Source organism: Mesoplodon densirostris, chromosome 7 (assembly GCF_025265405.1).
Source record: "Mesoplodon densirostris isolate mMesDen1 chromosome 7, mMesDen1 primary haplotype, whole genome shotgun sequence".
NCBI lineage: Eukaryota > Metazoa > Chordata > Mammalia > Artiodactyla > Ziphiidae > Mesoplodon > Mesoplodon densirostris.
The window spans coordinates 1,947,841-1,959,384 of record NC_082667.1 but is presented as its reverse complement, the minus strand read 5'-3'; the positions used below and the strand labels follow the sequence as shown (position 1 = coordinate 1,959,384).

General features: G+C 66.0%; 2 protein-coding genes across 2 annotated transcripts; both read right to left on the bottom strand.

The window, feature by feature from the left end:
• Positions 1-2,876: 2,876 nt before the first annotated feature.
• On the bottom strand, positions 2,877-6,172 carry TNNI2 (troponin I2, fast skeletal type). The gene is made up of 9 exons (XM_060103759.1): positions 6,088-6,172; positions 5,187-5,242; positions 4,721-4,816; positions 4,579-4,608; positions 3,845-3,898; positions 3,616-3,744; positions 3,380-3,469; positions 3,104-3,280; positions 2,877-2,972 (listed from the first exon to the last, which is right to left on the bottom strand). The coding sequence occupies exons 1-9, from the start codon at positions 6,170-6,172 to the stop codon at positions 2,877-2,879; spliced, it is 813 nt and encodes a 270-aa protein (XP_059959742.1).
• Positions 6,173-6,762: 590 nt separating this feature from the next.
• On the bottom strand, positions 6,763-9,847 carry SYT8 (synaptotagmin 8). Its single transcript, XM_060103755.1, is given in 10 exon segments — positions 6,763-6,996; positions 7,098-7,231; positions 7,326-7,431; positions 7,516-7,662; positions 7,731-7,898; positions 8,023-8,121; positions 8,498-8,664; positions 8,780-8,961; positions 9,652-9,746; positions 9,842-9,847. Coding segments are annotated over 10 exon segments (1,338 nt in total).
• Between the last annotated feature and the right edge of the window lie 1,697 nt (positions 9,848-11,544).

Genomic DNA, 11,544 nt, shown 5'->3' with positions numbered 1-11,544 from the left:
ACCGCAACGAAGACCCAACGCAACCAAAAATTAATTAATTAATTAATTTTTAAAAAAAAGAAAAGTGTTCTTGCTTTGACATTTAAAGAAAAGTTTAATCGGGGGAAATGATTTCAAACTGACAGAAAAGTTTCAAGGTTAACACAAAGAGCATCTTTAACTCCGCCACCTGCTGTCGCTGCCTCTCTGTCTCTCCCGTCCTCTACTCCTAAGGCCCTCGTGGCCTGTTTCCTGAAACCGGAGCCGCCCTCTCCTCTGACCACAGTGCAGACACCAACCTCAGTCTAGCGACGTGAAACACCACGGTCTTCTCCCCAGCCAGTCTGTGTCCTTGTGACCGGCTCCCCTCGGTGACTTTGTTTTTTGTTTGTTCTGCCTACTTCCCTTCTGGCTCACCGAGAGGGTCCAGGTTCTCTGTGCACCGGCTGTCCCTGTGGTCAGCCATTCCTCCCGGAGCCCTGGTCCCTTCCTGGAGGACAGTGTAGGCACCAAGGCCCGGGGGCCTGGGTGCACTCGCAGGGGCAGGCCGGGGAGAGAGCTGCGGGCACAGTCCCGCGTACGCCCCGCACCACGCAGGAGCATGCCCGCCAGCCTCGCCTGCCGCCGCAGTCCAGCCGAGCCACGTCCCCCGGGGCTTCCTGTGGCTGCGTTCCCTCCCTGACCTCCAGCATGTCCCCTGCACCTTTGCTGCCCTCCTCCTGCTGCCCTGCGTCCAGCTCGGGCCCTCCAGGGGTTGCTGTCTCGCTCCATCCATTGTCAGGGACATCGCCCAGTACTCACGTCTGCGGACGCCCAGACCCCATCTCCAGCCCGGACCCCTGCACCCAGCTGCCTGGGAACTGCCACGTTCCCCAGCCCCCCAGAATCTCAGCCCAAAGCCAGCCCCTCACCTGCCCCAGGCTCCTGCCCTGGAGAACAGCCCTCAGCCCTCTCCCCTTCAGCACAGGCCTGGGAACCCCTTCTCCCTCGTCCAAGTCCTGGGGGCTCCGCCTCTTGAATCTCTCTCCATCCACCGCCGCCCTCCACCCACCCCAGCAGGTGACAGTGGCCCCTCTCCCCTCTCCCACCTCCAGACTCCACCGTTCTCCACCCTGCACCCTAGAAGGTGCTGGACTATGCACTTCCCCAGAATTGCCCCCATTCAGCCCCACGTCCACACGGCTGCAGGGACACTGAGGTCACCCAGCAAGGGCAGTGGCAGAGGGTCGCAGAGGGGCGTGGAGCCAGGCCGAGTGGCGCTGGCCAGATGTTTGCTGGCTTGGTTTGGTTTGCATGGTCCTCTTTCACTTCACTCATTCATTGGAAAATGTAACAAGCACCCAGAAATCCACTGTTCTGCCCAAGAATTACATCATCCCCCAAACCTACTTCTGCTTCCGTGTTTCCACCCGACCTGTCCCCGGCTTGGCCCCCACCCCGGGGAATCACTGGAATTCTGTGTTTGCCATTTCCTTGCCTTTTGAAAAGAAGACCATTTTCCACATCTGACAGAGTTGGGTCCTGCCTATGGGAACCGCATCCCTGGGGTCCCTGCACCCCCCCGTGGCCCTGGGCATAGATTCGCACTCCCTTTCCCGGCAGGCATGGCCCCCGTGCAGCTGCCCGGTTCACGTTGCCGGGTCAGAGGCAGGTACCACCTCTATCGCTGGCAGCTCTCACTGCCCAAACCCACTCACTCCTTGAATTCACTGCCTGCCCTGCCTGCTCTGGACTCCGCGCGGGCTGGGCCTCAGCCAGGAACGTCGAGGGGTCCCCTCTACCCTGCATCCGTGAGCAAGAAAGGCAGCCAAGGCACCAGGCCTGGGCCCGAGGGCCTGATGAGACCAGCCAGGGCCTGTGGGGGAGCTGCTCTCAGGATGGAGCTGATCCCTGGGCTGCCGCGGGGGCGGGGAGCAGTACTGGCCAAGGCCGGCAGGGCAGAGGCTGACGTCTGTCCCTTGAGGCTCAAGGCTCCGGCCCCGGCACATCAATCGCTGGGGCCTCCGGAGGGCAAGGGCAGGGTGGACAGCCGCTCCATCAGGGGCGGCAGCCTGGCCTCCCCCGGCTGCCCACCAAAGATCTGAGCGCAGGACCTTGGCGGGCCACGGCATCATCCCTCACACAGGAGGCTGACGGCGACCTTGCTGTGACATTTGTGTCTGGGCCTGTCGGGGACATCGTCCCTTGATGTGTGGCGTGAGCCAGGGCCGGGGGCTGTGCAGAAGGGAGAAGCTAGCCCTCTCACTGGGCCCGGGGTCAGGCCAGCTGGGCCTGTCATCAGTCTCCAGGAGGAGCACGGGCCCCAGCCCGGCGTGCCCCTGCCCCATGCGCTCAAGACTCCCCGGAGGGCCAGCTGATCCAGGACAGCCCCGCGTGCCCACTGGTGGCGGTGGGTGGGTGGGGGGGTCTGGGGAGGAGCAGCCTGGGAGGAAGGGGCTGCCCACAGGGCATGGGACACAGGCCCACGAGGCCCCTGCCTGGACTTGTGCCACAGGGACAGGGTCTCTGGGCCCTGTGGGGGCCTTCATGGTGACAGTGACAATGGACCAGTGGTCATCTAGGGAAGTGGCTCTGACGTGGCCTGGGCACCTGTGTCCAAGCTTACAGGGTCTGACACCAACATCCCCAAGCAGCCCCAGGTGGCAGGCGGGTGAGTGGGGTCCCCGCCCTGGCAGTGGCCCTCCCAGCCGAGCCGAAGTCCCCCGAAGCCCGTGTGTGGCTCCTCCAACCACAGCCCGGGGCCCCCCGGTCTCAGAGGGCTTCGCACGGCGGCCTGTGGGCAGAGAGGCTGGGGCAGGGCCGGACCCGAGCAGAGCAGTTGTGGGGATTGGAATCCTTTATTGACAGGAGCCGAGGCCGACCCGGAGGGCCTCGGGCGGGCGCGGGCGGCAGGCGGCCTAGGACTCGGACTCGAACATCTTCTTGCGGCCCTCCATGCCCGACTTCTCTTCAATGTTCTTCCTCCAGTCTCCCACGTCACGCAGGTCCCGCTCCTGCGGGGGCGCCGGCAGAGGGCTCAGGCCCACCACCTGCAGCCTCGCTGCCCCTCCAAATCCCATCCCGGCAGACCCGTCCGGGGTCTGAGCTGGCCCGGCAGGCGGGGTGCATGAGGTGGGGACCCTACCTTCTCGGTCTCCTCCTTCTTGACCTGCTTGAGGTTGGCCCTCAGGTCCATGCACACCTTGTGCTTGGAGCCCAGCAGCGCCTTGAGCATGGCGTCGGCCGACATGCGCACCCTTTTCAGCGGGGGCCTCTTGAACTTGCCTCTCAGGTCAAACAGCTTCTGGTTCATGTCCTCCAGCTATGGGGTGGGCAGCAAGGCTGGGCAGGAGGTGGCGGGGGCCAGGACCTCACGGTCGGGGCACCCGCCCCCCACCGTGTCCCCTCCCCAACCTCTCACCTCCTTGGTGCTCTTCTGGACCTTCACCTCCATGTCGTACTTCTCCTCCTCGGCCACGTTGATCTTGGCGTGCAGCTGTTGGCAGAGCTCCTGGGGGCGGGGGCCGTGGGTGGGTGGCCATCCCCACACCCGGCCTCCACCCGCCCTGACCACCCTGCTTGCCCTCTGGACCAAGGGGGAGACGGGGCGGTGGGCAGGGGCCGCTGGGCGGGCAGGCGGGGTGGGGACCTGGGTACCTGCACCTCGGCCATGGAGCCGGGAATGTGCAGCGGCGGGCAGTGCTCAGACAGGTAGTTCTCCTTCTCCGTCTCCCGGCGTTTCTCCTCCTTCTCCAGCTCTGTGGCTGCGATCTGGAGCATGACGCTCTGGGAGGGTTTAGGGGGGCGGGGGGGGGAGGCGGTGGTGAGGGGCTGCAGCACGCCAGCCTGCAGACGCCCGGGCAGCCCTCCCCAGGCCCGCACCTACCTTCAGGTGCTGTCTGCGGGCCGTGACGGCCCTGTGGTGCTTCTGCAGGGCAGGGAGAGGATGCAGGAGGGAGAGTCAGGGTCGGCGGGGCTCGCCTGCCCAGCCAGGGGATCCTGCCCGAGGGGCGGCTGGGCCTGGGCCTGGTGGGGAGGCTGGGCCCAGGACACAGCGCTGCACGGTGACCCTTTGCCCCGGTGGCCCTTCAGGTTGGGAGGACTGGGGTCGGGAGAAGGGGCTGTGCTTCTGAGGCAGGGGGATGCTGGTGGGGCCCAGGAGGTGGGGGAGGGGATGCAGCCATCAGAAAGAAGAAGCGAGTCCCCGGTGAGCAGACCACAGCCGCACTTCCCCTGCTCCGGGAGCGCTGGGGCACCAGGCAGCCACTTCCTCTGTTTGTCAGTGTCTCCGTGGGTGGGGGAGTGGGGGGGCGGGTGAAGCACTTTCACAGAAGGGGGAGGGCTGGGCGGCCTCCCTGGGCCTTGGAGCTCCAACCTCTGCCCTCTCCTGAGTTGGGGGTCCCACCCCTTCTGTGTTTCACCCCCAAGCAGGTACTCACCTCTTCACTGTCCCAGGGTGGCAGGTGGGGGTTGGGGGAGAGAGAAAAGATGTTAGGGCCCTGCCACGGGGCTGTGTGATGGGGCGGGTGGGAGGTGGCCTGGCGGGGTGATGTGGAGACCCTTGCCCAGTGGGGAGTGGAGTGGGCAGCAGGGGCAGCGGGCTTGGGGGGCTACACTTACTCGCCCATCTTGAGGTCCTGGGCTTAGAGCCTGTGGGAGGGAAAGGGGAGGGGTGTTAGGGCCGTGGCCCAGGACCCCAGCTCTGGGGATGCAGGGCCTCACCTCACACACTAACCCCCCCGCAGCCCCGCCCAACCCCCACCTCCTTGGGGGACACTTCTTGGAATTCCCCGGGGGAGGGGAGGAGTAGGAGGAAAGTGTTCCCAAAACGTCCCAGGCGGGCCTGGAGCCGCTGCAGCTGTCCCCGAGGGAGGGGCGCTCAGGCCATCGCAGGTGCCACCGGAGCGACCAGTTATTTTTAGCTCTGCTGTTTCAGCTTCGGTCCCAAGTGCATAGAAGAAACGACCCGCCAGTTGGGCCTGGGGTCCCTCAATCCGTAAAACCCCCTTCCCGTGACCCAGAGGTGAGGCCTGGCCGTCGGGGTGCTGCCCGGGGCCCCTTCGCCACCCCAGCCTGCCTCCGGATGCATCTCCCTCTCGCCCCCTGCTCCGTGGAAGACCCCCAGAGAGGCTGCTGGCGGTGGCCCTGGCCCCCAGGCCCCCGCCCCGGGAAGTCTTCCTGCAAGCGAGCTCGAGCAGTGCTTGTCCCGGCCTCCGGGCCAGCCTCACCTCGCGTCTGGGCAGCAGCGCTGGGAGCGGGGTCAGGCCGGCAGCGGCGAGTTGGGCTGGTGGGCCCAGGGGGAGGGGTATAAATGGCCTCCCCCAGGCTGGGCCCCTGCTCAGAAAGGGCATGGAGCCCTCCTCAGACCAATGGGGGCACAGGGACCTTCCCACCTGCCCAGGCTGCCTGGCCCGGCCCAGCCTCGTGCTGCCATCCAGGCCAAGAAGTCTTGGTTGTTGGGGGGTGGGGGGGGTGCTGAGGTTGGGTTGGTCTATTTAGGGCTCAGTGACGACTTCGAGATGCCTCCCTTGTATCTTACAAGGAGCCTGAGGACAGGACGACGGCCTCGCCAGCCGTGGTGCACAGCTCAGGGGTCAGCCAAGGGGTCACTCCAGCCCGGCCCCACCTGTTCTGAGTCAGGGTCCACACTGCTTTCCTCGGCTTCCCCAGGGCTCCGAGCCCCCTGGGGAACAGCAGCTGCCTCACACTCTGCTTCTTATTGTCCCCTCCAACCCAACAGGCGTCTCAGGCATGAGCTGGCCATGTCTTCCCGTCCCCAAGCTGGCCTGGGGCAAGGCCAGACCCCCAAACACGGCCTCTGGGGCCTGTGGCAGTGGCCAGGGTCTCTGGGGCAGGGCTGCCCTACACGGGCGTGATCCCAGCTTCCCACCCTAGAGCAGGATGGGGGTCGCCTGGACGGACGTGCAGCCTTGCCTGGACCGCCCTGCCCGCGGGCCAGCTCCCTGCACAGCTCGGAACACATCCTTCAAACTCAGGATTTCGGCGCCACCCACCTGGGAACCTCTCCCTGACCCGAGGGGGCCTGGGGCCCGCCTGGCTGCCCCAGGCAGGCCCAGCACTGCCCTTCTCACCCCGGTCCAGGCCTGCGCCCCCCGCCCGGGCCCCCACCCAGCAGAGGCATCCGGATAACCATGACTTGGCACCCTCTGAGCTGGGGGTGCACGGCCCCAGCCCTGCCGGCTTCTCGGGCCATGGGGAGGGTCAGGGAGAGCTAAAGCCGTCCAGATGTGCGGGGATTAGAGCTGCTTTCCGGGCCAGGCTGAGCCCCCAAAGGCCTGGGGCGGCTTCCGAAGGCATCTACTGCCCCCTGCTGCTCGTGAAGGGGACGCCCTGCAGTCACCATCCGGAGGGTTTGGGGGCCCCTCGGGGGCTGGGGCGGTCCCTGGGATTGGGTTCCCCTCTGTCCACTGTCAGCATCCCCCAAATATCTCCCACTTGCCCACTGTGTCCCCAGGGGCTCATCCCTCACTCTTCAGCTGCTACCGACGGGAAGGGCTTCCCATTTCCCAGTATCGTCCCCCTTGGGCCAGGAAGGGCCCCTTCACCCTCACTCAGGGGTCAGGCATGGGTCAGAGCCCTCAGGGCCTGGCTGAGCCTGGAGAGGAGACCTTCTCCTTGTCCTTGGGAGGGGGCCGTGGCGATGTCGGTGGAGCCCCTGGCCTTGCTATGTCCACGGGGCTCAGGAAGGACTCACAGCCATGGGGGAGAAGGCGTTTATTATGGTGGGCAGCCTGCACGGGGCCCGTGGCCCAGCCCAGGGAGACCGAGGGTCCGGGGCTGCTTTCAGGAGCCAGGCAAGGGCAGGCACAGGTGGGGCTGCAAGGCCAGGGCCCAGTCCACCTCCCTGGCCGGCTGCAGGTGGTGCCACTGGGCGATGGGCCGCCGGGCATGGGCCAGCATGTCTGCCCAGTGCTGTAGGGGTTGACCAGAGGCCCGGGTGCCCAGGAGAAACTTGCTCACGGACTCTGCCCGGAACTGAGGGCTCCAGGCCCAGATAGCCAGCACCAGAACCACACTCTGGGTAGAGGCAGGCAGAGGTGCGGTGGGAGGGGAAGAAAGACAGCCATCAGTTTGGCCCTGAGCGAGGTTCCACCCGCCCCCTCCTCCAGGCAGCCCACCTGGATCTGGCTGAAAGGCACAAGGAAGGTGAAGGTCTCGTTGAAGTAAGGGGTGGCTGTGCCCTTCCTGGCAGTTGTCTTTCTCTTTTTCCACTTTCTCTGGTGCAGCACAAGCTGGACCTTCACGTAGGGCTCTGGGCAAGGGAAAGGGGTCATAGGGTGTCCCAGGTCTGAGGGCTGAGTACAGGGTTCCCTCCATCCATGTGGAGGGGCAGGACCGGCTCTCACCTGCCAGAACCGGGCTCAGGCCTCGGGCCTCCAGCACGACCTCGGTCAGCCGGCCTGAGCCGGGCACTTACTGGAGCGAGAAGCACACCTCCCCCAACTGCTCTGGCTGCAAGCAGCAAGAAGGGCCTCAGCTTTCCCGCCGGGCACACCGGACAGGGCAGGACTGGAGCCCGGGGTTCAGCAGGCTCACCTCGGCAGCGCTGGGCGGGCCCAGAGGGTGCCAGAGCTCCAGGACGGGCTGCGGATCCACGGTTCCCAGTGGCTCGTGCTGGGAGAAGTGCTTGTAGTCCAGCACCTGCACCCGCAGGGTGGTCCGGGGCAGCTCCACGTGGGGGACCTGCGGGGAGGGGTGTGAGCGGCCCCCGCTGCCCGGCCCAGGCCCCTGGACACCCAGCCCCGACTCACATGGAAGGAGCAGGTCTCTTTGAACGTGGGGCAGAGGGTACCACGGTGCACCTTCATCTCGTGCCTGCACCCGGCCTCAGGGGAGAGGCTGACGCGGGCGTAGGGGTCCGCCGTACCGCCTGGGCCCCGGGGCCTCAGGTCCACTGCCTGCTTGAGGCCCACCTTGATCTAGGAACCAGGGGGTGTTTCAGCCAAGGCCCCCTTCCTGGTCAGCCCCGCACCACCCAGCACCCAGTGCCCACCCTTCCCCCATCGCCCCTCCAAAATCCCGCACGTCCTCGGGGCCCCTCACCTCTTGGCTTCCAAAGTCGTACTCCACGGACAGCTGCAGGTCCTCCCACTGCTGGGGCCCCCCAGGGCCACACTCCATGTTATCCACACCTGGCTGCACCTGGGTGGTATCACAGGGGCTGGCGACAGGTGCTGCTGGGACCGTGCCCCCATAAGAGCCCTGGCGTCCCAGGCAGCAGGTCCATGATGGGTCAAACCTCCAGGCCAGGCCACCAGAAGGGCTCACATCCCAGCTCAGCTCCGCAGGACCGGCCGGAACTGCCCCAAGTCCACCTCTCTGCCACTGCCCTCCTCCAGAACTGCTGTGGCTCCTGCAGCCCACGCCCTCCCTCACCTTGTTCATCGCCTCGCCAGCCAGGCGGCCCCCTCTGCCTCTGCTCTGGGCAGACGGGGCCATGCTGGGGGCTGAGCTCGTCCCCGAGCCTGGACCTTGAGCTGCCTCCCGGCACTGACCCAGCTGGGTGCCCGCTTCTCACCAGGTGGGTGTTGATGGTGCTGCAGGCACTGCCCAGGCCCACGGCCTCCTTGTCTCTGGGCTCTTTCCTGTGGCGGCCTCGGCAGCAGCAGCAGATGGCACAGAGCAGGCAGGAAACAACGAAGACGCCAGCCACGACCGCAGTGGCTATGAGCGCCCAGCGGAGCCCTGGGGGCAAGGAGGGGGGAGCACAGAGATGGGCCTGAGAGGCATCCATGGACAGTGGCTGCCACCCGCTCAGCTGGGCCATCCCCACTCCCCTTCCAGAGGTCCCGAAACTCACAGGGGATCCGGGCAACCAGGTCCGGAATGAGCCCGGGTACAGCCGTGGAGCCCGCCGGGGCCCGGGCGCTGTGGGGGCCTGGGGGGCAACTCATCTCCTCACCCTGCTGGCCTGGAGCAAACGGCCGGGGCAGCCAGGTCACTTGTGAGGGTGGCCCCTTGGGCCCCTGCCTACCGCCCCATCTGCCCAGCAGCAGCCAGCTCAGTCTGCCTGGGCAAGGAGGCAGCCTGGGGAGGCCAGGGCGAGGGTTCTGAATGGCACCGACGGTAGGGGGGTGCTGGGCCTTGGCCAAGGTGAGGACTTAGCTGTCGCAGGCCTGGCCTCCTACCACCTCCACTAGCCCCCAGCCCAGCCAAGCGGGCCAGGCCTGGGCAGCCCGGGCCCTGGCCTCACTGGTCCTCGCCGAGGAACCCTCCCTCTCCTCCCCGCAGGGCCTCTCCCTCCAGGAAGCCCCCTCCCACCTGACCTCTCTCCCTGGGCCCCCCACCACCACCACCCTGACCTCGGGCCCACCATGGTTTGCTACTGACATAGGTGGAGAGTGTTTACATGTGGGTCCCCGGCCCTGGAGCAACTGGGAGCCTGGGGACGGAGGCCCTGAGGGGTAGGGGCTCTGCTAGGGTCATGGGGGATGGGAGGGGTGAGGAGTGGGGGTCAGCTGCCTGCGGGAGCTCCGTGTGAGCAAGTCTGGGCTGAAGGTGCATTCCTGGCGCCTGGGGAGGAGGGTGAGGTGGGAGCAGGCAGGGGCGGGTGTAGCTGGGAGCAGCCAGAACATTCCTGCCTACTACCTGCCCTGCCGCCCTGCTTACTCGGGGTGGGAAGGAGGGTGGGCCTGGCTCGGCTGTGCGCCCGGGGCCCCAGGAGGAGCGCACCCGGCAAGGGCCCGCTCAGCCCGCACGCTGGGGCCCAGGCCCACGGCTAGTCTCTCTGGCTCAGCCTCCCCCGGGTGCCCTTCCTCCCAGGAGCACTGGCAGCCAAGTCACAAGGACCCAGCCCGGGCCCCACTCCAGGAACAACCAGGCATCGGAGCCGGATCCCTGCCCCTCTGCGCTCCCTGCCCACCCGCATGCCAGCATGGGGAGGGACCGAAGCAGCCCCACTGTGATCTCAGAGACCCCCCACCCACCCCCCATGCACACGGCATAAATGCCCCACTGCCAGCACCAAGCCAACCTGTTTGCAGGAGGGGCCACAGCTCAAAGCAGGGTGCCCAGGCCACAGCTCGGCCTCCCCTTCCCCTGCAAACACACGTGTCTTGACCCCGTGAGGTCTTTGGAGGTTAAGCCATCTGAGGCTCGCAGCAGGGCAGAGGCCAGGCCGGGGGGGTCCACACACACAAGGAAGGGACGTCAAGGCGGCCTGTGCACCGGCCCCGGCTCAGAAGGAGGGCCCGGCTTGCTTTACTGCCTGCTGCAGCTCACTTACAGTTCTAACCATTTGGAACTAGAGGCTGTACGTTTCCTGCCTGGGTCCCACAAATTATGGAGCGGGTTCTGGCTGGGGGGCCACCAGGCGAGTCCCCTGTGGTGCAGTGGGGTGCACTCAGGGAACTCACAGGTGTCTCGGCCGCCCCTCTGGCCACTGCCCACCCTCCTCCCAAGGACACTCCCAGGTCAGCTGGTAGAGCGCCCCTGGTGGCGGCTGGTGGCGTGGGCTGGCCTGAGAACCGACGGTCCACAGGGGTCCCTGGAGCAGCCCAGTGGTCAAGGCAGAGAGGCCCGGCTGCCCTTGTGGGATTTAAAGCCCATCTTCATTTGTTGAAATGTCAGAGTCTAGGTGTGCTCTGGAATTAAAATAGCTTCAATCGAGATTCTTACAGTTGATAATGTGGAGGTCAGTTGTCATTTGTCATCACAGAATTTCCGTCTGTGCGTGCATGCACGTGTGCACACCTGTACCTGCGTGTGGCTGCGTGTGCATGCCTCTGCATGTGTGTGTGTATACATGTGTGGGCATGTGTGTGCCTCTCCCCGCACCCCTGCTCGGTTAGTGTCCTGTTCTTGGCTTGGCTGGGGTGCGGTGGGCATCGAGTCACAGGAATTTGGTGCTGCTGGCTTGGTGGGATTCCCAGGCCAGCCTGGTGAAGGTTGAGCCCCAGAAACACAGGGGGTGCCTGGGAGCTGACCCGAGAGGGCCCTGGGTCCCTGGGCACACCAGCCACAAGCAATGGGGGGCCCTGAAGCCTGGGGAGGTGAGGGGTCCCTCAGGACTGCCCTGTCCCCGTGGTAGTGAGGGTTCCGGCTGGCACACAGCCACCAGGTGGCGCCATCTGCTCCACTGGCCCCAGTTACGCCGCTGTCCAGCCTCTAGGCCCTGGCTCCTGGGGGAAACTTGCAGGAGACCCCCAGGCAGGCAGGTGCCCCAGGGGCAGCCCTCCAGGTCCTGTGAGGGCTGCCCGGTTCTCCCTGTCCCCCTGCCATGCCTCTGGAAGCCCTCCTGGCCTGGGCCACCCCTGGGCGGGACCTCCCGTGCCCACCCCTCAGAAGGCAGGAAGTCCCTCCTGGGGTCTACTTTCTGTGGGCTGGCTGGGGAAAAACTTCCAGGTGCTAAGGCTGTTTTTCCCAGGAAAGGGGGACAGGCATCCTTCCTAAATGGAGCCCCAGTCCCCAGCCACCTCCTCCGGGGCTCCCTCCCAGCAGCTCCGCTCTCTGCTTTGGGCAGGATGGCCTCCTTCTCACCCCCTCGCACCCCCTGCCCATCCTACTTGGCCTTGGAGACCTGAGTGAGCTCCACCTCTCCAGGAAGCCCTCCCTGCTCACTCCTGG